Source organism: Carcharhinus amblyrhynchos, chromosome 21, assembly GCF_965287045.1.
Source record: "Carcharhinus amblyrhynchos chromosome 21, sCarAmb.v2.hapA, whole genome shotgun sequence".
NCBI lineage: Eukaryota > Metazoa > Chordata > Chondrichthyes > Carcharhiniformes > Carcharhinidae > Carcharhinus > Carcharhinus amblyrhynchos.
In genome coordinates, this window is record NC_137344.1 from 4150999 (window position 1) to 4172184 (window position 21186).

At 43.1% G+C, this 21186-nt stretch overlaps 1 protein-coding gene across 5 annotated transcripts in view; it reads left to right on the forward strand.

The window, feature by feature from the left end:
- The window catches only part of LOC145356537 (uncharacterized), a 112869-nt gene that overhangs the window by 30323 nt on the left and 61360 nt on the right, over positions 1 to 21186 (forward strand). For all 5 annotated transcript variants that reach the window (XM_080209287.1, XM_080209286.1, XM_080209288.1 and 2 more), the window contains 8 exons: positions 25 to 285; positions 4422 to 4596; positions 5891 to 6057; positions 6935 to 7063; positions 9414 to 9595; positions 9717 to 9925; positions 15914 to 16147; positions 20390 to 20496. In XM_080209287.1, coding sequence (XP_080065413.1) covers positions 25 to 285; positions 4422 to 4596; positions 5891 to 6057; positions 6935 to 7063; positions 9414 to 9595; positions 9717 to 9925; positions 15914 to 16147; positions 20390 to 20496 — 1464 coding nt within the window. The remainder of the gene's footprint in view (positions 1 to 24; positions 286 to 4421; positions 4597 to 5890; positions 6058 to 6934; positions 7064 to 9413; positions 9596 to 9716; positions 9926 to 15913; positions 16148 to 20389; positions 20497 to 21186) is intronic.

Here is a 21186-nt window from a genome sequence, read left to right on the forward strand (position 1 = left end):
TTATGTTGAAACTTTGTTGAACAGACACTAGCAAAAACTTTAAACACTGAACGGGCTGCTGTAGAAAAGGCAAGAAATCGAGTTCAGAAGGAAATAGAGGAGGAAGTGAACAATCGATTGAACAAAGTGAAGAAAACTGTGCTGGAACCTGCTGGTGGACCACAGCTCTATTCTACCAGTGGATCTCTGCTTCTCCGGAAGCAATATGTCTCCATGTCAGCAGCAGAGGCAGTCTTTCAGGTGTTCATCAACACACGAGGTGTCTTCAATGATAAAATGACAAAGGTACGTAGTTATGTTTTATAAAATCTTGATTCACCTGTTTGAAGTAATAGCCTAATGATGATTGGTTATGCAAGCATCTCATGGGGCGGAAGCGAGAGAAATAATTGGGTGTTTGTTGGGTATAAGAATGCTAGGAATTTTCCAGTCACTTTGCCAGGTCTCCCTGTATATCTTGTTTTTCTAGATAGAGCGGAACCAGTAAATCATAGTCACCTTTTCAGCTGACTTTTAATTTAACAGGTGCCTTTATTTTCAAAATAGTTTTGTATGTACTGTTTATATAAAAACACTTGCGTAAATGGGGAGTTCTTCACCCGGCACCTCTCGCTGCAGAATAACCATTCTATCCCATGTCTTCATTCAAGACTGATCTCTCTGTGACTGTGCTCTTTTGGTTTTAAAAAAAGCTTTCCATTCCTCAGAAGCCCGCATCCTGCTACGGCTTTGTGATGGCTGCCGTGCACTAGCATTGTGGGACAGGAAGGGAATTAGCTGCAAGGAGAAGCATAGGTGAACTGGTTTCTGTTGAAGTTCCAGATACAACAACTTTGCAACTGGCTGTGTGTCTTGTTTTATGTTGTAAAAGGACTTGATATATTGGATGTTGTTTGTAATTTGAGTATCTGTCCGTTTGTCTTTCTGTTGGGTGTCAGTATGTTTTTTGAGGGTGTCCATTTGAGCTCCCACTATGCCTGACCTGCAGACTGCATTTTCTTATACATTCAATGCAATAGAATAAATAGTTTTAACATGGGTACCAGGTGCCATGCCATTATTTTCCACTGAATGGTAGGCAATGGGATATTATCAGACGGCCATTTTATGCAGAATATTTAGAAAGTGTGGGTTAGGGTTAGGATCATGTATCTTGGCCATATGTGATCTAGGGGTGGTGAACAGAAAGCTTCACATAGGAGGCTTTTCAGACCCACTGCTTCTGTCAAAATGGTAGCACAATGGTTAGCACTGCTGCTTCACAGCTCCAGGGATCTGGGTTCGATTCCTGGCTTGGGTTACTGTCTGTGTGGAGTTTCCACATTCTCTTCGTGTCTGCGTGGGTTTCCTCCAGGTGCTCCGGTTTCCTCCCACAGTCCAAAGATGTGTGGGTTAGGTTGATTGACCATGCTAAAATTGCCCCTCAGTGTCCTGAGATGTGTAGATTAGAGGGATTAGTGGGTAAATATGTTGGAATATGGAGGTAGGGCCTGGATAGGATTGTGGTCGGTGCAGACTCGATGGGCCAAATGGCGGCTTTGTGCACTGTAGAGTTTCTATGATTTTTAAGTCATGTGCTTTTAAAATTAATAATTGAAGCTTGAGAAAAGAAAACCATCTCCAATGATGGTATGTATGGTAAACAAATTGATAGGATCAGGTGCAACTGACTTTCCACTTCTGTTGCCTTTTGGAAACTAGTACCATGCACTTATTGTAGTTACCTTTTGGCATGAGTGCACTGCCAAGATTTTTGGTATACTGGTACCAAAAATGTACACTGTCAATACTGGACCAATTTTGCCAATGTAAGCCATACAGCATTAACATAAGACAAAATGAATGCAAAAACATCTAACTGAGAGATCTTCTTTCTATTTACTCAGGCAGCTGCCTTTAATACTATTTTACTATTATGAATATATGAATTAGGAGCAGGAGTAGGCCACTTGGCCTCTCAAGCCTGCTCTGCCATTTAATAACATTATGGCTGATCTGATTGCAACCTCAAAGCCCACACTTCTGCCTACCTCCGATAACCTTTCACTCCCTTGTCAATCAAAAATCTGTCTAGCTTAGCTTTAGTGATATTCAAAGACTGTATTTCTGCTTTTTGAGGAAGTGTATTCTAAAGACTCTCTGAGAGAAAAAAATTCTCTTCATCTCTTTCTTAAGTGAGCAGCAACCTCTTACTTTTAAACCGTGACCCCCTCATTCTAGATCCTCTGACAGGAGGAAGCATCCTCTCCATGTCTATCCTGTCAATCCCCCTCAGAATCTTAAACATTTCAATCAAATTGTCTCTTGCTGCTCTAAACTCCAGCAGATACAAGCCTAGCCTGTCTAGCCTTTTGTCATAAGACAATGCGGTCAGTCCTGATATTAGTCTAGTGAACCTTTCCAAACTTCTTATGCATTTACATCATTGTCAAGTCAAGACGCCCCTTAAAAGTCATTATTGTATCTGCTTCTACTACCTCCCCCAGCAATGAGTTCCAGACACCCAAAGAACAAAGAAAATTACAGCACAGGAACAGACCCTTCAGCCCTCCAAGCCTGCACTGACCATGCTACTCAACTTATCTAAAACACCTTATCCTTACAGGGACCATATCCCCCTATTTCCATCCTATTCATGTATTTTTCAAATTTTTTTCCTTAAATCTATAGATTGAAATGGGCAGATGTTCTTCCTAACTCTTCTCAAACAGAAATACAGGAGAGTAATTGAATGCACTTGATGCATGAATCTAAAAGAGAGTGGAATTCTGTCACTCATTCCATTCTGTTGTGAGCAGCTACATTACAATTGCTCTGCTTTCAGCTTTGACCACTGTACAGTCAAGTTGCACTGCCCATTGTAGCAGCTTGAGTTTATCTAAAGCCTTTAATATAGAAACCATCTCTGGCTGCTCCACAAGAGATGTAAATTGGCACCAGACTATAGAAGGATATATTTTGTGAGGGACCAAAAACTTTGTTAGAAGTGAGTTTTTTTAAGTCTGGGAGGAGAGGAGGATGGGAAAATAGGTCTACTTAGGCAGGAAATTGCCGTGTATGGGCCAGTCACCAATGTTGGGGAGTGGGAACAGGGGGTGTTGAAAGACAGCAAAGAATGACCTAGAGTTTAGAAGTGCGGAGCTTGTGATGGTGACAGAAGACATTATCATTCTCAGCTAGAGGAAATTGCAGCTTATCCAAGACGGGTTGTCGAGCAAGCATTCTGACAGCAGAGTACAATGGCTTCACTTTATCAGCAGCAAGTGGCTATGAGTTCTGTGATGGACACAGTGCTGTAGCATTTATAATCTTTTACAGTTTCACAACTGGAGTGACATATACATTCAATAAAAAAAACCCAAATTAAACATAAATAAAAACATGGTACTGGAAAAGCTCAATGGGTTGAATTTTCCTGTCCCGCCTGCGCAGGAATCGTAGCAGGCAGGACCGCACAATGCAAAGATTGTTGATCCCAGGTGGGAATTTCCAACCTTGGGGCGAGTGTGACCAGAAGATCCCACCCAATCAGGCTGGTATTATGTGCAGAGAAAGATTTGAATTAGAGTTGAATTATTCATTTTCAAAACTCTGAAGAGGAGTCATATTCAACTTGAAGCATTGATCCTGTTTCTTTCTACAGGTGCTTCAAGACCTGCTGAGATTTTCCAGCACTTTTGGTTTTCAGTGCAGATTTCAGCATCAGCTTTCATATTAAGCTGAAAATTAGTTAATGGTTTCCACTTGGTTCCATCCTACATCCACTTAATGCAGTGTAGTCAACTACTTTCTTACAACAGTTGAAGACTCTGGGTCTGTACTCATTAGAGATTAGAAGGATGATGGGGATCTTATTAAAACTTATAGGATACTGCGAGGCCTGGATAAAGTGGATGTGGGGAAGATATTTCTATTAGTAGGAAAAACTAGAACCAGAGGGCACAGCCTCCGGTTAAAGGGTCAATCCTTTAAAACAGAGATGAGGAGGAATTTCTTCAGCCACAGAGTGGTGAATCCGTGGAATTCTTTGCCACAGAAGGCTGTGAAGGCCAGGTCATTGAGTGTCTTTAAGTTAGAGATAGATTCTTGATGGACCAGGGGTTATGGGGATGAGAAAAATATCAGCCATGATTGAATGGCAGAGCAGACTCGATGGGCCGAGTGGCCTAATCTTGCTCCTATGTCTTATGGTCCAACTGATTTGTTTGCTTTCACTTTTAAATAAGTCTTCCTTTATGTTTACGTATTTTTTGCAAACTCTTCTATTGTTTTTGCTGAGACATTGCCCTCTCTTGCCTTTCTCTATCTTTATAATTTTGTGGAATATACCAGTGTCTGCAGAGGAATTTAATGCAAATGAAACATCTGAATGATATTGACTCTGGTCCACCTAATAGTACTTCTCCTCTCCCTTTAATCAGCATTTTCAGGAATTCCTGATTAAGGTTGAAGAGGATCATTTGGCCAGAGCACTCTTTCAATTAGCCATTTGCTGTGGTTCACTGGAAGTCCCTCAGGACTTGGTGGCTAAAGAAAAGCCAAGCACACCGACAGTAAACGGAACCATCAACAATGAAACTCCACCTCCAAGTGAAGGTGAGATCCTGTTGAATCATGGGGATTGGTTTGATTTAGTAATCCGCTGTAAGGAAAAAGTAACAAAAATAGACACCATTCTGCTGCTGTATCACCGTGAATGAATCTATCGTTAACCAAAGCTGCAGTGGGTTCCAGTTGCTCTGTCCCACAGATTGGACAGCGTCTGCCACTGGTTGTCCTATTGTAATGAGATGCCAAGCAGAAGTCAGGCGATTTCCCATAATCCTTATTTCAAGCCAGTTGTCAGCAACATCTTTAGCATGGTAAAACAGCCAAAGGCACGCCATGTTTAAAAGATTTTATTTCTATTTCTTTCTCAATTCAGTTTCTCTCCAGTGCTCACAATAAGGACTACCTTGCACACCACTGCTACTCCAAAGTCAGCAGTTGGTGCACGTGCGTGCACCCAGTTCTGAAGCTTCCCCCTCACCAGCTTTGCACAATGCTTGTGTGATGCGGTAACAAGGAAAGTGGTGGATCGTGGGAATCCAACCACTTGTGGTACTGTGCTTCAAGTTATTAGAATCCCTACATTTATTTAATTATTTGTTCAGGATTATTTTCACAAGTAGGCTTACATTAACACTGCAATGAAGTTACTGCAAAAATCCCCTAGTCACTACACTCCTGTTCGGGTACACTGAGGGAGAATTTAGCAAAGCCGATGCACCTAACCAGGCCTACTCCTGCTCGTATTTCTTATGTTCTTATGTCTTTCGGAGTGTGGGAGGAAACCAGAGCACCTGGAGTAAACCCATGCAGACATGGTAAGAATGTACAGACTGTGCACAGACAGTGACCCAAGCCAGGAATCAAACCTGGACCCTGGTGCTGTGAGGCAGAAGTGCTAACCACTGTGCCACCATGCACCCCCCACCCCCAATGAAGAAGGCTGATTGGCCCATCGTGTCTGCACCGACTCTCCTCCAACTCTCCAACAGGTCATCCTACCCATGTACTATCCCCATGACCCCATGTACTTACTCTACTAATTTTCCTAACCAACGCACCCTGGGACTCTTAAGGGCCAATCAGCCTAACCTGCACACCTTTGGACTGTGGAAGAAAACTGGAGCACCCTGAGGAAACCCACATACACACGGGGAGAACATGCAAACTCCACACAGATAGTGACCCAAGGCTAGAATTGAACCCATGTTCCTGACGCAGTGACGCAGTGCTGACCTTATTGTACTTCTCCACTGGACTGATAGCTGCAGGATTTTCTTTGGGTGATGTGACGAGTATTGTGTTGCTGAGTTTATTATTGTGTTTCTGTATTGCCTTTTAGAATCTGTAAGAGAATATATACAGAAAAATCTCTCCAGTGTGACTGGGTACTTGAATCTCGTCTATTTATCTCAGCTGGAGAGAAAGTTGGTTGATCACTTCAAATTGAAGGCTTTTGTTGGTATTGGACGTGGCACTTTCCTTGAATGTCTGGTGAAACACTCTCGGGTAAGTGTGTTGTGCTTTATTTGAGGTAAACTTTGCACTCATTGTGGTAAAAGTTTAATTGTTTAATCTTTGTTTAATTTAACACTGAAACATTGGGTGGAATTTCACCAGCACGTCCGCCTGAGGTTCGTACGATCCCGCCTGACGCCAATGGAGAATCTTGTTCTCCAAGTCTCGCCCGCTCCGAGAATCGGGGCAGGCATGCCGGTAAAATTCCGGTCATTGACTCTGTGAAGTTTGGGCTACTTGTAACCTTAACTGAAGAGGACAGTGTGCTGTTATATTTCACCACCTAGACTGCATTGCCTTTTATTTTGAAAAGCTGGACAGTAATTGTCAGAAAAGTTTTGCACATGTATGAAAAAGAAAATTACCTCCTTTCATCTCTCAAAAAAGATATTCTGTACTGCAGTGGTATAGTTAGTAACCTTCCATTGAATCTGCAAGGATTGATTGATTGTTGATGCTAACGTTGCCAGCATCTGTAACTGGGAAGTAGGTGATCCCATTTATTGAGGTCATTTCGAGTTTTGCTTTCCTGATGCACAAAATAACAATTGACCATTGTTTCATTGCTTCACCTTTCTTATGACATTCCTTTGTTAATTGTGGTTACAATGCCTTACACAATGAGTTTTCTAAGCAAGTGAAGCATTTTATGGGTCAGTAGTGGGGTGGATGTGTTGATACCCAGGCTGTGCAGTATTGATCTTCATCATGTGTAGAAACCGTTCTGCATGCTACAACAGTATAACCTACGCTGAAAACAAACTGAATGTGGATTTTCACTTGAGTATAATATCCAAGAAGGTTAGTGTAACATCCACAGAGGAAAGATTCCTAATCCAAGGTAGTGATGGTTTGTTTCATTTCACAGCTACTAGAAGAAGTTGCTGGGGGCAATCTGTTTCTCTTTCCACAAGATGCCAGAACTTGTGGATTCCGACCTAGTCACCAAGATGTGTTTGACTTCATCAGGCAATGTGGAACTCTCAAGGAGTCCATGGTAAGTAGGTTTACTGAAAGGTGCCATTTGGAATGGGAGGGGGTATGGACAAAATAATATAATTTATAGGTTACAGATTAATATGCATATGGAAACTTGTGCTGGGAAGATATGAAGGCACGGTATGATGGACATGATCTATGTTCATGACATTCCCAATATAAGGTGTCTCATGTGAACAGTACTTGAACGTTTCCATTTTTATCTAGGTAACTGTAGCCAAAGAATCACCTGCAATAGCTTCTCTTCCCACTCCCATTACCTCCACAGCCTCCCTCCAATATGTCATCTATATGCTGCTTTTCTGTGGCAAAATCTCAAAACATTGTCAGTTTCTCCATGTATGCTGATGACACCCAGCACAACCCCACTGCTACCTTTCTCAGTCACAATATGGTTTCAAAATGTCACATTGCTTGCCAACATCTTCTCGAGTTCATTTATTAGTGTCACAAGTAGGCTTACATCAACACTGCAATGCTGTTAGTGTGAAAATCCCCCAGTCGCCACACCCCGGTGCCTGTTTGGGTACACTGAGGGAGAATTTATCATGGCCTAATCAGCACGTCTTTGGACTATGGGAAGAAACCAGAACACAGGGAGAATGTGCAAACTCCACACGAGAGTGATCCAAGCCGGGAATTGAACCCGGATCCCTGATGATGTGAGGCAGCAGTGCTAACCACTGTGCTACCCCTCTTCTACTGGATAATAAGATATTTCCTCCCACTAAACTTTAGGAAGACTAAAGCCATTTTCATCTCTCACTGCTATAAACTCTTCCCTTGCCACCAATCTCCATGGAAGTCTTCAGAAGCTGAATCAGATTGTTTCCAACCTAGATGTCACATTTGATCCTGAAATGAAACTCTGACCACATCCCTAAGATTGTCTTTTTCTATCTTCAGTACAGCGCCAAACTCTGCACCTGCCTCAGTTCATCACTGAACTCTTCATCCATACCTTTATTGTCTTTAGACATGACTATTCCTATGCACTCCCTGTTGGCCTCTCACATTCTACTCTCCCTAGACTTGAGGTCATCCCAATCTCTGCCACAACAACCAGTGTGACCGCTGATCTACATTGGCCCCTGGTCATGCCACATCTAAAATTCTAATCCTTGTTTTCAGGGTCTCACTGCTCCAAATCTCTTTAATTCCCTCCAGCCCCACATTCCCTGGATGTCTACACTTCTCCAATTCTGGTCTCTCATGAATTGTGGCCATGCCTTCAGCTACCAAAGCCCTAAACACTGGAATTACCTCCCAATCCCCTCTATCTCACTTTCCTCCTTTAATATGCTTCTTAAAATTTACTACTTGGAGTAAACCTTTTATCATCTCTACATGTGGCCAGCTATAATGTATTATTTTATAATGCTCCTGTGAAATGCCTTGGGACATTGTATTATGTTAAAGAAGCAATATAAACCCAAGCTTCTACTGCAGTTGGGGCAATACCAGACAGAATCCTGAGTTCTCTGATTAATCTCTGATCAGGATGGCGCAGTGGTTAGCACTGCTACCTCACAGTGCCAGGGACCCGGGTCCGATTCCTGGCTTGGGTCACTGTCTGTGTGGAGTTTGCACATTCTCCCCGTCTCTGCGTGGGTTTCCTCCAGGTGCTCTGGTTTCTTCCCACAGTCTGAAAGGTGTGCTGGTTAGGTGCATTGACCTGAACAGGTGCCAAAGTGTGGTGACTATGGGAATTTAATTGCAGTGTTAATGTAAGCCTTACTTGTGACTAATAAATAAACTTTAAAAGTTTTTAAACTTTAATCCTTCCCAAATGTTGAAGCCAGAGATTGGGCTGTTCACCTGTTCTCAGGTATACCACAAGCTGATGAATTAGCAGTCGAAGTGAAACCATACTTTAAAGAAAACAATCTTGCTCACAGCAAGCAATTATTTTCAGAATCTGATTTCAAAATTCTGATACATTTGCAATGACTTGTTTGCTTCTGAACTTATATTGTGTTTAGTCTTTTTTTGCTTCTTTTTCATTTTCTAGTTTCCATTCTTTACATTTTATACATCTCAATTCATTGAAATCAAGTTTAAAGTTTTCTGAATATTCTGTATTTTTTTTTGCTCCCTTAACGTGTGGTATTGTCTGCTTGCTGGAAGTTAGATAGTTGGTGATCATTCGGAGGCTAGCTCTTTGTTGTACTGACTGTGTTCTACTCAGACAAGTTCTCAGTTTAAAACTCTGGTTATGTAATGTGGCTTGGTTTAAAACATTGTTTTATAACACTCGTATGGATTGCAGTGAGTTGTTTCATCACAAGGTGATAAGGCGCCAAGTAAAGAGCAGTGTTGTTAATGACGTAATCATTCCCTGATTGCAGTTTCCAGCGATTGAAGCTGCATTGAGAAGCCAGTTTAGAGTGAAAGACAGCAAGGAACTTGGACATGGGACGCTGTCTAATATGGTCAAGATGATCCAATGTCAAACCAAGTCATGCAGTGGCCATAACAACCTTCGAAACTTGGTACTATATGAAGCCACACTATACGTTGATGAATCCAGGTGAGGCACTGAGAAATTAAACCTACTGCACCCAGAGGCATTGATGTGATGAGTCCCCCTCTTTCTCATATTTCAGGATATTATTTGGCTTGTATTAATAAACAAAAAATTTTGCCTTTAGTCACTGCAACGCCGATTCAAGTGGCTCTGTCGGGCTCCTGGGGGACCTGAATAAGGAACAGGCTTTGTCATGCCTGTTGAATGCTCCCTTGTTGGAAGATCTTGCAGAATGGTCACAGTGGGAGCTGGTATTTGAACCACAGCATGGTTCCCTCAAGGACTTCATTGAAAGACATTGTGGAACGAAAGCAGCTCATCTTAGTTTGGAAGGTAGGCACTTCATGTGTTATAGAATCATAGAAAATCATAGAAATGTTACAGTACAGAAAGAGATCATTCGGCCCATCGAGTCCACACCGACCATAATCCCACCCAGGCCCTACCCCCAAATACCTACATATTTTACCCACTAATCCCTCTTAGCTATGCATCTCAGGACACTAAGATGCAATTTTAGCATGGCCAATCAACCTAAGCTGCACATCTTTGGACTATGGGAGGAAACCTGAGCATCCGGAGGAAACCCACAGAAACACGAGGAGAATGTGCAAACTCCACACAGACAGTGACCCAAGCCAGGAATCAAATCCAGGTCCCTGGAGCTGTGAAGCAGCAGTGCTAACCACTGTGCTACCGTGCCACCCAGTTATATTTATATGCATTATACAATTTCTCTCAATTGTAGATGTTGAGCTGGGACACCAGCCTGCTTTACTGAGGCTGGTTAGAAGGCCCACCTTAGTTCTCCGACACTTTGGCCTAGTTTTATAAAAGGCAGTTAGGCCCCCTAGCCCTCACCTCTCTTTTCTCCTCCTCATTCTCATCTCCCACTCCCTCACAGCACATGCAGAGTCACTCACGTAATTGTCACTTTGGGATATTGAAAGCCATGTGGAGATGAAAAAAATTGAAATTTGAACAAATCTAAGAGAGTTCTCACTCATACAAACCGTTGCTGATTCCCTCAATCTATCAACATGTTTGGGACTACCAGGAGCTGAACACATTCCTTTTAGAGTGAAGGGCAAGGTTGGTAGAAATAGGGAACCCTGGATGACTCAGGAAATTGAGGCCCTGGTCAAGAAGAAGAAAGAGGCATATTGCATGCATAGAAAGCTGGCATCAAATAGTTGCCTTGAAGAGTGTAGAAGGTGTCAGAGTAGAATTAAGAGAGAAATCAGGATGGCAAAAAGAGGACACGTGATTACTTTGGCAGATAAGGCAAAGGAGAATCCAAAGAGCTTCTACAAATACATAAAGGGAAAAAGAGTAACTAGGGAGAGAATAGGGCCTCTTAAGGATCAACAAGTCATCTTTGTGCAGGTCCATGAGATGAGTAAGATTGTGAATGATTATTTCTCATTGGTATTTACTGTTGAGGAAGGTATGGATGTTAGGGAACTTGGGGAAATAAGTAGTGATGTCTTGAGAAGTGTACATATTACAGAGAAGGAAGTGCTAGAAGTCTTAAAGTGCATCAAGGTAGATAAATCCTTGGGACCTGATGAAGTATATCTCAGGACATTGTGGGAGGCTAGGGTGGAAATTGCAGGTCCCCTAGCTGAGGTATTTGAATCATCGACAGCTACAGGTGAGGTGCCTGAAGATTGGAGGGTGGCAAATGTTGTGCCATTGTTTAAGAAGAGCTGCAGAGAATAATCTGGGAACTACAGGCCAGTGAGCCTAACGTTTGTAGTGGCTAAGACTATTACTTACTTGGCGAAAAACTGCAGCATGCAACGGTGCAGAGGGACCTCGGGGTCCTTGTGCATGAGTCGCAAAAACCCAGCCTGCAGGTGCAGCAGGCGGTCAGGAAGGCGAATGGGATGCTGGCCTTCATAGCGAGGGGGATTGAATATAAAAGTAGGGAGGTCTTGCTGCAACCGTACAGGGCACTGGTGAGGCTGCAGCTGGAGTACTGTGTGCAGTTTTGGTCGCCGCACTTACGCCTTGGATGGAGTGCAGAGGAGGTTTACTAGGCTGATACCAGAGTTGAGGGGGTTGAACTATGAGGAGAGGCTGAATAAACTAGACTTGTACTCGTTAGAGTTTAGAAGAATGAGGGGCGATCTCATTGAGACATATAAGATGATGAATGGGATGAATAGGATAGAGGTGGAGAGGCTCTTCCCACTCAGGAAGGACAGTAGGACTAGAGGGCACAGCCTCAAGGTAAGGGGGGGGGGCAGTTTAGAACAGAGTTGAGGAGGAACTTCTTCACTCAAAGGGTGGTGAATCTCTGGAATTCTCTGCCCGTTGAAGTGGTGGAGGCTGCCTCGCTAAATATATTTAAGACGCGGGTAGATAGGTTTTTGATAGGCAAGGGGATTAAGGGTTATGGGGAGAGGGCGGGAAAGTGGAACTGAGCCACGACAGATCAGCCATGATCTTATTGAATGGCGGGGCAGGCTCGAAGGGCTAGATGGCCTACTCCTGCTCCTATTTCTTATGTTCTAAGTTGTTAGGTGTTCTGAGAGGCAAGGACTGATTAGGGACAGCCAGCATGGCTTTGTGAGTGGAAAATCATGTATCATGAATTTGATTGAGTTTTTTTGAAGGGGTAACCAAGAAGGTAGATGAGGGCAGTGTAGCGACATTGTCTGCATGGACTTTAGCAGGGCCTTTGACAGGGCAATGCATAGTAGATTGTAGCATAAGGTTAAATTTCGCAGGATCCAGAGTGAGGTAGCCAAATGGATACAAAATTGGCTTGATGACAGCAGAGGGCGGTTGTAGTGGGTTGTTTTTCAAACCTGTGACCAGTGATGTGCCTCAGGAATCGGTGCTGGATCCATTGTTATTTGTCATTTATATTAATGATTTGGATGAGAATATAGGAGACATAGTAAATTTGTAGATGACATCAAGATTGGTGGCATAGTGAACAGTGAAGAAGGTTACCTAGGATTGCAATGGGATCTTGGTCAGTTATGCCAGTGGGCTGATGAATGGCAGATGGAGTTTAATTTAGATAAATGCGAGGTGATGCACTTTGATAGATTGAACCGGTGCAGGAATTAGTTAATGGTAGGGTGTTGAGGAGAATTATAGAACAAAGAGGTCTAATATACAGGTTCATAGCTTCTTGAAAGTGGAGTCACAAGTGGATAGGGTGGTGAAGAAGGCATTCAGCCTGATTGGCTTCATTGGTCAGAAAATTGAGTACAGGAGTTGGTGGTATGTCTTGTTGAAGTTGTACAAGACGTTGGTAAGGCCACACTTGGAGTACTGTGTATAGTTCTGGTCACCCTATTATGGAAAGAATATTATTAAACTAGAAAGAGTGCAGAAAAGATTTACTAGGATGCTATCAGGACTTGATGGTTTGAGTTATAAGGAGAGGCTGAAGCATAGGAGGCTTAGGGGTGATCTTATAGAAGTCTATAAAATAATGATGGGCATAGATAGTCAATATCTTTTCCCAAAGGTAGGGGAGTCTAAAACTAGAGGGCATAGGTTTAAGGTGAGAGGGGAGAGATACTAAAGGGCTCAGAGGAGCAGTTTTTTCACATAGAGGGTGGTGAGTGTCTGGAATGAGCTGCCAGAGGTAGAAATAGAGGCGGGTATAATGTGTCTTTTAAAAAGCATTTACACAGTTACATGGGTAAGATGGGTATAGAGGGAAATGGGCCAAATGTGGACTACTGGGACTAGCTTAGTGGTAAAAACTGAATGGCATAGGCAAGCTGGGCCGAAGGACCAGTTTCCATGCTGTAATCCTCTATTACTCTGTGGAGGAGCCACATATACACTGCACTCCAAGATCTGGTCAGAGGCTGGGAACTCTGCAGTGACAAATTCACATCTTGACTCTCCAAAACCTATCTCCCACCCAAAAAGCACAAATCAGAAGTGGTAGAACACTGGATGGTTGCAACTCAAAGAACACTCAAGAAGCTTACCACAATCCAGGATATGGCAGCCAGCTTGATTGGCACCCCATCCACGACCTTCAACAATCACTCCCTCCAACAATGACGCACAATGATAGCACTGAGAACTGTGTACGAGGTGCACTGCAGCAATTTAGCAAGGCTTTTTCATCAGCATCTTCCAAACCTAAGACCTCGACCACCTAGACTAGATGCACTGCGGCAATTTAGTAAGGCCTTTTCATCAACATCTTCCAAACCTGTGACTTCTACCACCTAGAAAGACAATGACAGCAGATGCATGGGACAGGGCCATCTACAAGTTTCCCTTCAAGTAACTCACCATCCCGACTTGGAAATATATCACCACTCTTTCATTGTTGCTGGGTGAAAATCCTGGAGCTCCCTCCCTTAACAGCACTGTGGGTGTACGTACACCACATAAGAACATAAGAAATAGGAGCAGGAGTAGGCCATCTAGCCCTTCGAGCCTGCCCCGCCATTCAATAAGATCATGGCTGATCTGAAGTGGATCAGTTCCACTTTCCTGCTTTCTCCCCATAACCCTTCATTCCCTTGACTGTCAAAAACCTATCTGCCCGTGACTTAAATATATTTAGCGAGGTAGCCTCCACCACTTCAACAGGCAAAGAATTCCAGAGATTCACCACCCTTTGAGTGAAGAAGTTCCTCCTCAACTCTGATCTAAACTGCCCCCCCTTATCTTGAGGCTGTGCCCCCTGTAGTCCTGCTATCCTTTCTAAGCGGGAAGAATCTCTCTACCTTTACACTATCCATCCCTTTCATTATCTTATACATCTCTATAAGATCCCCCCTCATCCTTCTAAACACCAGCGACAACAGACCCAGTCTATTTAGTCTCTCTTCGTAGTCCAACCCCCTCATCTCCGGTATCAGCCTAGTGAACCTCCTCTGCCCTCCCTCCAAGGCCAAAATATCCTTCCGCAAGTGCAGTGACCAAAACTGCACATAGAACTTCAGCTGCGGCCTCACCAGTACCTTGTACAGTTGCAGCAAGACCTCCCTGCTTTTATATTCTATCCCCCTTGCTCTAAAGGCCAGCATACCATTCGCCTTCTTGATCACCTGCAGACTGGGTTTTTGCGTCTCATGCACAAGGACCCCCAGGTCCCTCTGCACCGTAGCATGCTGCAGCTTTTCGCCCTTTAAATAGTAATCCCTCCTACTATTATTTCTGCCAAAGTGGATAACCTCACACTTGCTAACATTATACTCCATCACATCCTCCATTATAATCCACCACATGGATTGCAGCACTTCAAGAAGGCAGCTCACTACCTTGAAGGCAGTTGGGAGTGGGCAATAAATGCTGACTTAGCCAGGGATACTCACATCCCGTGAAAGAGTAAACTTTTTAAAAATCCAAACAATTAGAAAGTCCATCCATCGACCTGAAGCACTGGCTGTCTTACTGCAAAACCAGCTGAGTATTTCCAACAGTTTCGATTTTCTTTTAAATTTCCAATATTCACAGTATTTTGCTTTGGGGGCAGGGGGGGAAATGTTCTCTTGTGAATATCTCCCTTTTACTGGTTTCCATTCCTCCTCAGTCACTGCCTGATGCACAAGTGAAGTTGAGGTACAGGTAAACCTGAGTGTAATTGAATGGCAGAATAAGTTTGTGAGGCTGCATGATCTAATCCTGTTCCTATATTGCAGAGGAGCTGCATGTATCCTGAAAAAGCTCCATTTGTTAATCAACAGTCTGGTGTGCAGTGTGCTTTTACAGGACTGGGTTACTGCAACTGGCTTCCTTAGTGATTTGAAGTATAAGTCCTGGTGAAGGGAATGTTGTTAACGGAATTCTGCTATTTTACTTTACATAAATTAATTTCATTGAAATTAACAGCTTCAGGAAACTAATGTCCAGTCAACTCCCTCACTGTATGTTTTCACGACTCCTTTCTTGTCGATTACTTTTGAGCAAAAGGCTTGATTTTAAAAATAAAAAGGTGTTAGTTTTGGCATTTAACTTCTTTGTCCTTTCTGCACTTCTTGCGGAAGGGGACTCAAGCCGCACGTCTTGTAAGCATATAATCAAATCTGCCTTAAAAACAGTGCCGAAATGTGCGTCTGAGTCTGTTCCATTATTTGATTTGGACATTACAGATCCTACAAGATTACTTTGAGAAGACCAGGGATTTTCCCTGTGCTCTAGCCAAAATTCTTCCCTCCAACAGCAACATTAAAAATAAATTAACTGGTCATTCAGTTCTGTTACAGTAAGACTTTACTGTGCATGAAATGTTTGTTGCATTCCCCAACAGGACAACTGTGAAGCTTATTGGAACCCGAGGCAGGTGGAACATGCTATATAAATGAAAGCTCTTTCTTTCCGTTGCAGGTTCAGCTGTGCTCAATGACCTGGTTGCCCTCGAAGTAAAGCCAGGTGTATTGCTGAGACTCACCACAGAAACAAGCCCTGAGCTCTTTGCTCAGGCTGTCAAGTCACGTGACCCCACAGGGACAGCAGGGCATTTAGTTTCCATTGTGGTTGCAGATGGATTAAGAAATGCCCCCTTGGCGTTGCTGGCTAATCATGTAGAAACTGCTTTGGCAGCATTTGGAGGGTTAGAAGGTGAGATCATTTGTGTTAAACAGAGTATTCAAGTTTATGATTACGTTTCTCTGATTTTGATTTGATTTATCATTGTCACATAAACTAACATAGTGAAAAATATTGTTTCTCGCGCGCTGGATAGACAAAACATACCGTTCATAGAGAAGGAAATGAGAGAGTGCAGAATGTAATGTTACAGTCATAGCTAGGTTGTAGAGAAAGATCAAATTAATGCAAGGTAAATCCATTCAGAAGTCTGACAGCAGCAGGGAAGAAGCTGTTCTTGAGTTGGTTGGTACGTGACCTCAGACTTTTGCATCTTTTTCCCGAAGGAAGAAGGCGGAAGAGAGAATGTCCGGGGTGTGTGGGATCCTAAGGCAGTGGGAAATGTAGATAGAACCAATGGTTGGGAGGCTGGTTCGCATGATGGATTGGGCTGCATTCGCGACCTTTTGTAGTTCCTTGTGGTCTTGGGCAGAGCAGAAGCCATACCAAGCTGTGATACAATCAGAAAAAATGCTTTCTATGGTGCATCTGTAAAAGTTGGTGAGAGTCACAGCTGACATGCCAAATTTTGTTAATCTGAGAAAGTAAAGGAGTTGGTGGGATAATCTTGGTCAATCTAAGACTTGGATTCTAAGTGCTGTAAATGGCTCAGAAATTCTTGTCCTGATAATATGAACCTGTGAAATAGGAGCAGAAGTAGGCCAATCAGCCCTTAAGCCTATTCCATCATTCACAAAGATCATGGCTGATCTGTTTGTTTCTAATTCCAAATTCCCTTTTAATCCCCAATAATCTTTGATTCCTTTGCCTAATAAGAATCTATCTAACTCCACTTAAAGTATTCCATGACCCTGCCTCCACTGCCTTCTGAGACAGTTGCAAAGTCAGACAAAAGTTCTCACTTCTGTCCAAAAAGAGTGACCCCTAATTTTGAAGCAGTGCCCTAGTTCTGGACTCATCCACGAAAGAAAACATCCTTTCCATGTCCACGTTGGCAACACTGTTCAGAATCTTGAACACTTCAATCAAGTCACCCCTCACTCTTCTAAACTCCAATGAAAACAATCCCAGCCTTTCCAACCTTTCCTCATAAGGCAACCTACTCATTCCTGGTTTCAATCAAGTAAACCTCTTCTGATCTGCCTGCAATACTTTTATATCCTTCAATAAATAAGGAGACCAAAACTGCACATAGTCAAGATGTGGTCTTACCAATCACCTGTATTACTGAAAAATGACATCCTTACTTTTATGTACTCCTGTGAAAAAAAGGATAGCATTCCATTAGCCTTCATAATTACTTGTTGTATCTGCATACTAACGTCTTGTGACTTGCATACGAGAACATCTAGATTCCTAGATATATGCCGGGGAACTACAGACCAGTGAGTTCACATCAGTGAAGAAAATTGTGAAGGAGAGAATCTATCTCCACTTGGAGAGGCAAGGATTGATCAGGGATAGTCAGTATGACTTAGTCAGAGGGAAGTCACGCCTAACAAATTTGACAGAATTTTTTGAGAAAGTGATCAGGTGTGTAGATGAGGGTAGTGCAGTTCATGCAATCTGTATGGATTTCAATAAAGCCTTTGACAAGGTCCCACGGGGGAGACTTGTAATGAAGGCAAATGGACATGAGATACAGGGCAATTTGATAAAATGGATTCAAAATTGACTCAGTTGTAGGAGACAGCGTGTGATGATGGAGGATTGCTTTAGTGGCTGGAAGCCAGTGTCCAGTGTTGTACCTCAGACACCTGTGCTAAGTGCCCTGTTTATAGAAACAACAGGTGACTACATTAGCAGTAGAATTAGTAAATTTGCAAATGGCACAAAGATTGGCTGGGTAGTTAACAGTGAGGCAGAGTGTCTTGGCCTGCTGGAAGATATAGACAGGATGGTCAAATGGGCAGATAAGTGGCAGATGGAATTTAACTCTCGAAGAGGATAGCTGCTGTAGAAAGCTGTCTAAAGAGCTGCTGCCCCCACAAATTAAAACTGATGAAAAGGCTGTAGCCAGCTGTGTCTGTGCAGCACAGTCCAACACCTGGCAGCAGTCGTCACTTCCCCAGACATCATTTTTTTTTATTAAATTGCATACCAGACACTTTATCCTGCCTCAAATCAGGGTTGAAATAGAAACATAAAGGCCACCTGGCTGATTAACCCACCTATGTAAGTGGATGAGTCACGTGAAGTGATTTTAGTTGATCCTTTAATGGGCCTAATTGGCTGCTTAATTGTTAGGCACGCTTTGGACTCCTGAGCAAAATATTGCACACGTGCGCAATGATGTCAGGACGTGCCGCCAATGTCTTCTCGCGCAATTTCACACTCTGTCAAGTTGGACGCATGCCCGCTGAAACCACGTAAAATTCTGGAGGGCTGGGGGAGGGGGCTGTAGACCATCCCAGTAGTGAGGTCTGTCCCCTACTATTCCTCATCTCTAACCAAACATTCTACATCCCACTCCTGATCCAAGATCATCCCTAAATATTGTACCAATACCAACCTTGAATAACAGTGCTACCCTTCTACCATCACCCTAGCTCCCTATTCTTCCAGAATGTCATATGCAGGACCCAAGGCTGGTCATCCTGCAGCCACATCTCTGTAATGGTTATCAGATCATATTTATTTACTTTAATGTGCACAATCAGTTCATTAACTTTGTTATGAACATTGAGGTGCTCAATACCTATGTGGATAAAAGTGAGGTCTGCAAGGTGGATGAGTAGGCTGAGTCAAAGCAATTCTATTTCAGTTAGTAGTAGGGAAATAATTCACACTCTCCTTGGTAATGAAAATAAAAGATTATATCAAACACTTTCTCTAGGTATGGACTTTCTTATGTCTCTGATGCTTGTACGCTGCTGCAGGATGGTGTATGTTCATGGGATTGAGTAACTCCAGTTAGTTATGAAGAGGTTGATGCAATCTATAAAAACATAAGACTTTTTTTCATTGTTGGTATGTGGGCATTGCTGACGAGGTTGGCAACTATTGCCCATTTCTGTTTGGGTGTTTCACTGAATTCTTAGGCCATTTTAGAGACAGACATATTAGTGCAGGACTGGTGTTTCATATAAACCAAATTGTGTAAGAACAGCGTATTTCCACTTCCGAAGGATATTAGGACATTGACTAAGTTTTTAATGACAACCTTACAGCTTTTACTAGTACTGCCATTTTTATTTGTATATTGAATTAAAAATCTCAAACTACTGTCTGAACTTGAAGGGCTGAAGCTTCACAGTCCCAAGGTGGTGGAGTGGAGCAGGGTGAGGTGCCGTGGAGCTACATCACTAAAGCCCCTTGATGCATTTTCATCATTGGGAAAGTTTCTCGGGGGGGATGGAGGAGAATTTGGATCAGCTGCAATGCAGCAAGCTGCATACAGGCGCATGCGTACACACACACAGACTGGCTGACATATGCACACACCAGACATGGGCATTTGAAACTTTCTTGCAGTAGTCTGGGAACCAGTGTAACAGGAGGCTTCATCCTCCAGAAAGGTAGCCATGGACAACCAAAGTGGCACCCACACCCCAGTGCTGCTACTGAAGAGGCCTGTCTGCTTGGCTGCTGTCAGCAACGTAATCATTTTGACCGTTTGAAGAATATGTCACGGCCTCCTATCATAGAATATACAGTGCAGAAGGTGGCCATTTGGCCCATTGAGCCTGGACTGATGACAATCCCACCCAGGTCCTATTGCCATAACCCTCCTAATCCCCCTGGCACATTAAGGTGCAATTTAGCGTGGCCAATCAACTACCACTCATCTTTGGAGTGTGGGAGGAAACCAGAGGAAGCCCACACAGACACGGGGGGAATGTACAAACTCCACACAGACAGTCACCTGAGGTCAGAATTGAGCCCAGGCCCCTGGGCAGTAGTGCTAACCAGTGTGCCACCATGCCACCCCAAAAATAAGTTATGATCTTCCTCATTAAATCATAATTCTAATGAAAAAGATGGTTACTGATTACATATAGGAACTCCAGATACTTTCATTGAATACAATTCCACCATCTGCTGTGGCAGGAATTGATCCTGAAATCCCAGGGCATTATCCTGGGTCTCTGGATTGCAAGTCCAGTGACAGTACCACTATGCACTGCCAAGCTGCATACAGACACACACACACAATGTCCTGGAAAATCATTTAGCAGTTTTACTCAGAATGTGGTTACAGCATTGATTTCTGCTAATATGTTTCTAATTTCCAACAATTTTTGCTTAACACAGCAAACATCTTGGCGACTGAAGGTGTAACTTCAAATCTGTCCACCAAATTCATCCTTGATTGTCTTATCAGGATTCCTGTGCGACTCTGCAAATCGCTTTTACAGAAGGTAGCTGCTGTTTATGAACATTGCATGAGTTGTGTTCTTTAGTGTATTAGCATTAGCATGTGACCATTGTAAACTGGCTGCAAGTGATGCAGTAATTAACTTGTTTTGAATGGTGGCGTCCATCATGCACTTGCTGTTAGTGTGAACAGCGATGTTTCGAAAGCCAGGTCTGTCAAAATGCCCAAATAATCAGTCCTTGTGAGCCTAAACGAGGACATCACTAGTTTCTGTTCTCATCCAGTGTCCCACTGACAAGACCAATTGGAGCACCTTTATTGCTACCCCATTGGGAATCTGCCCGAGGAGTGAAGCCAGGGTCCTCTGGGCTGTGTGGTTTAATACTACAAGTAGTGCCCACGTCCATAAGGCTTGCAGTTCCCTTGTAGACTTTGGGGATGATATCAATCATCTTTCCTGTAATTGCTGCATTGGCTGGAGAGAAACCTGGCGGGGGGATCTCATCCACCCAAATACGTAAGCTTCTTGTATTTGTGTGTATACGCTTTGTGATTTCTCCTGACCTGTAGACTTTGAGCAAAGCTGATTTTATCCACATAACCTGTTTTGTGCTTTGCCATTTTGTGGATTCAGATATACTAAATGTTGCATTAAGCAGCTGTATTGATGTGTCGTGTTCTGTTCCTTCATTACAACACGACACAGGAGAGGGTGATCCTTTCTGTGTGTTAT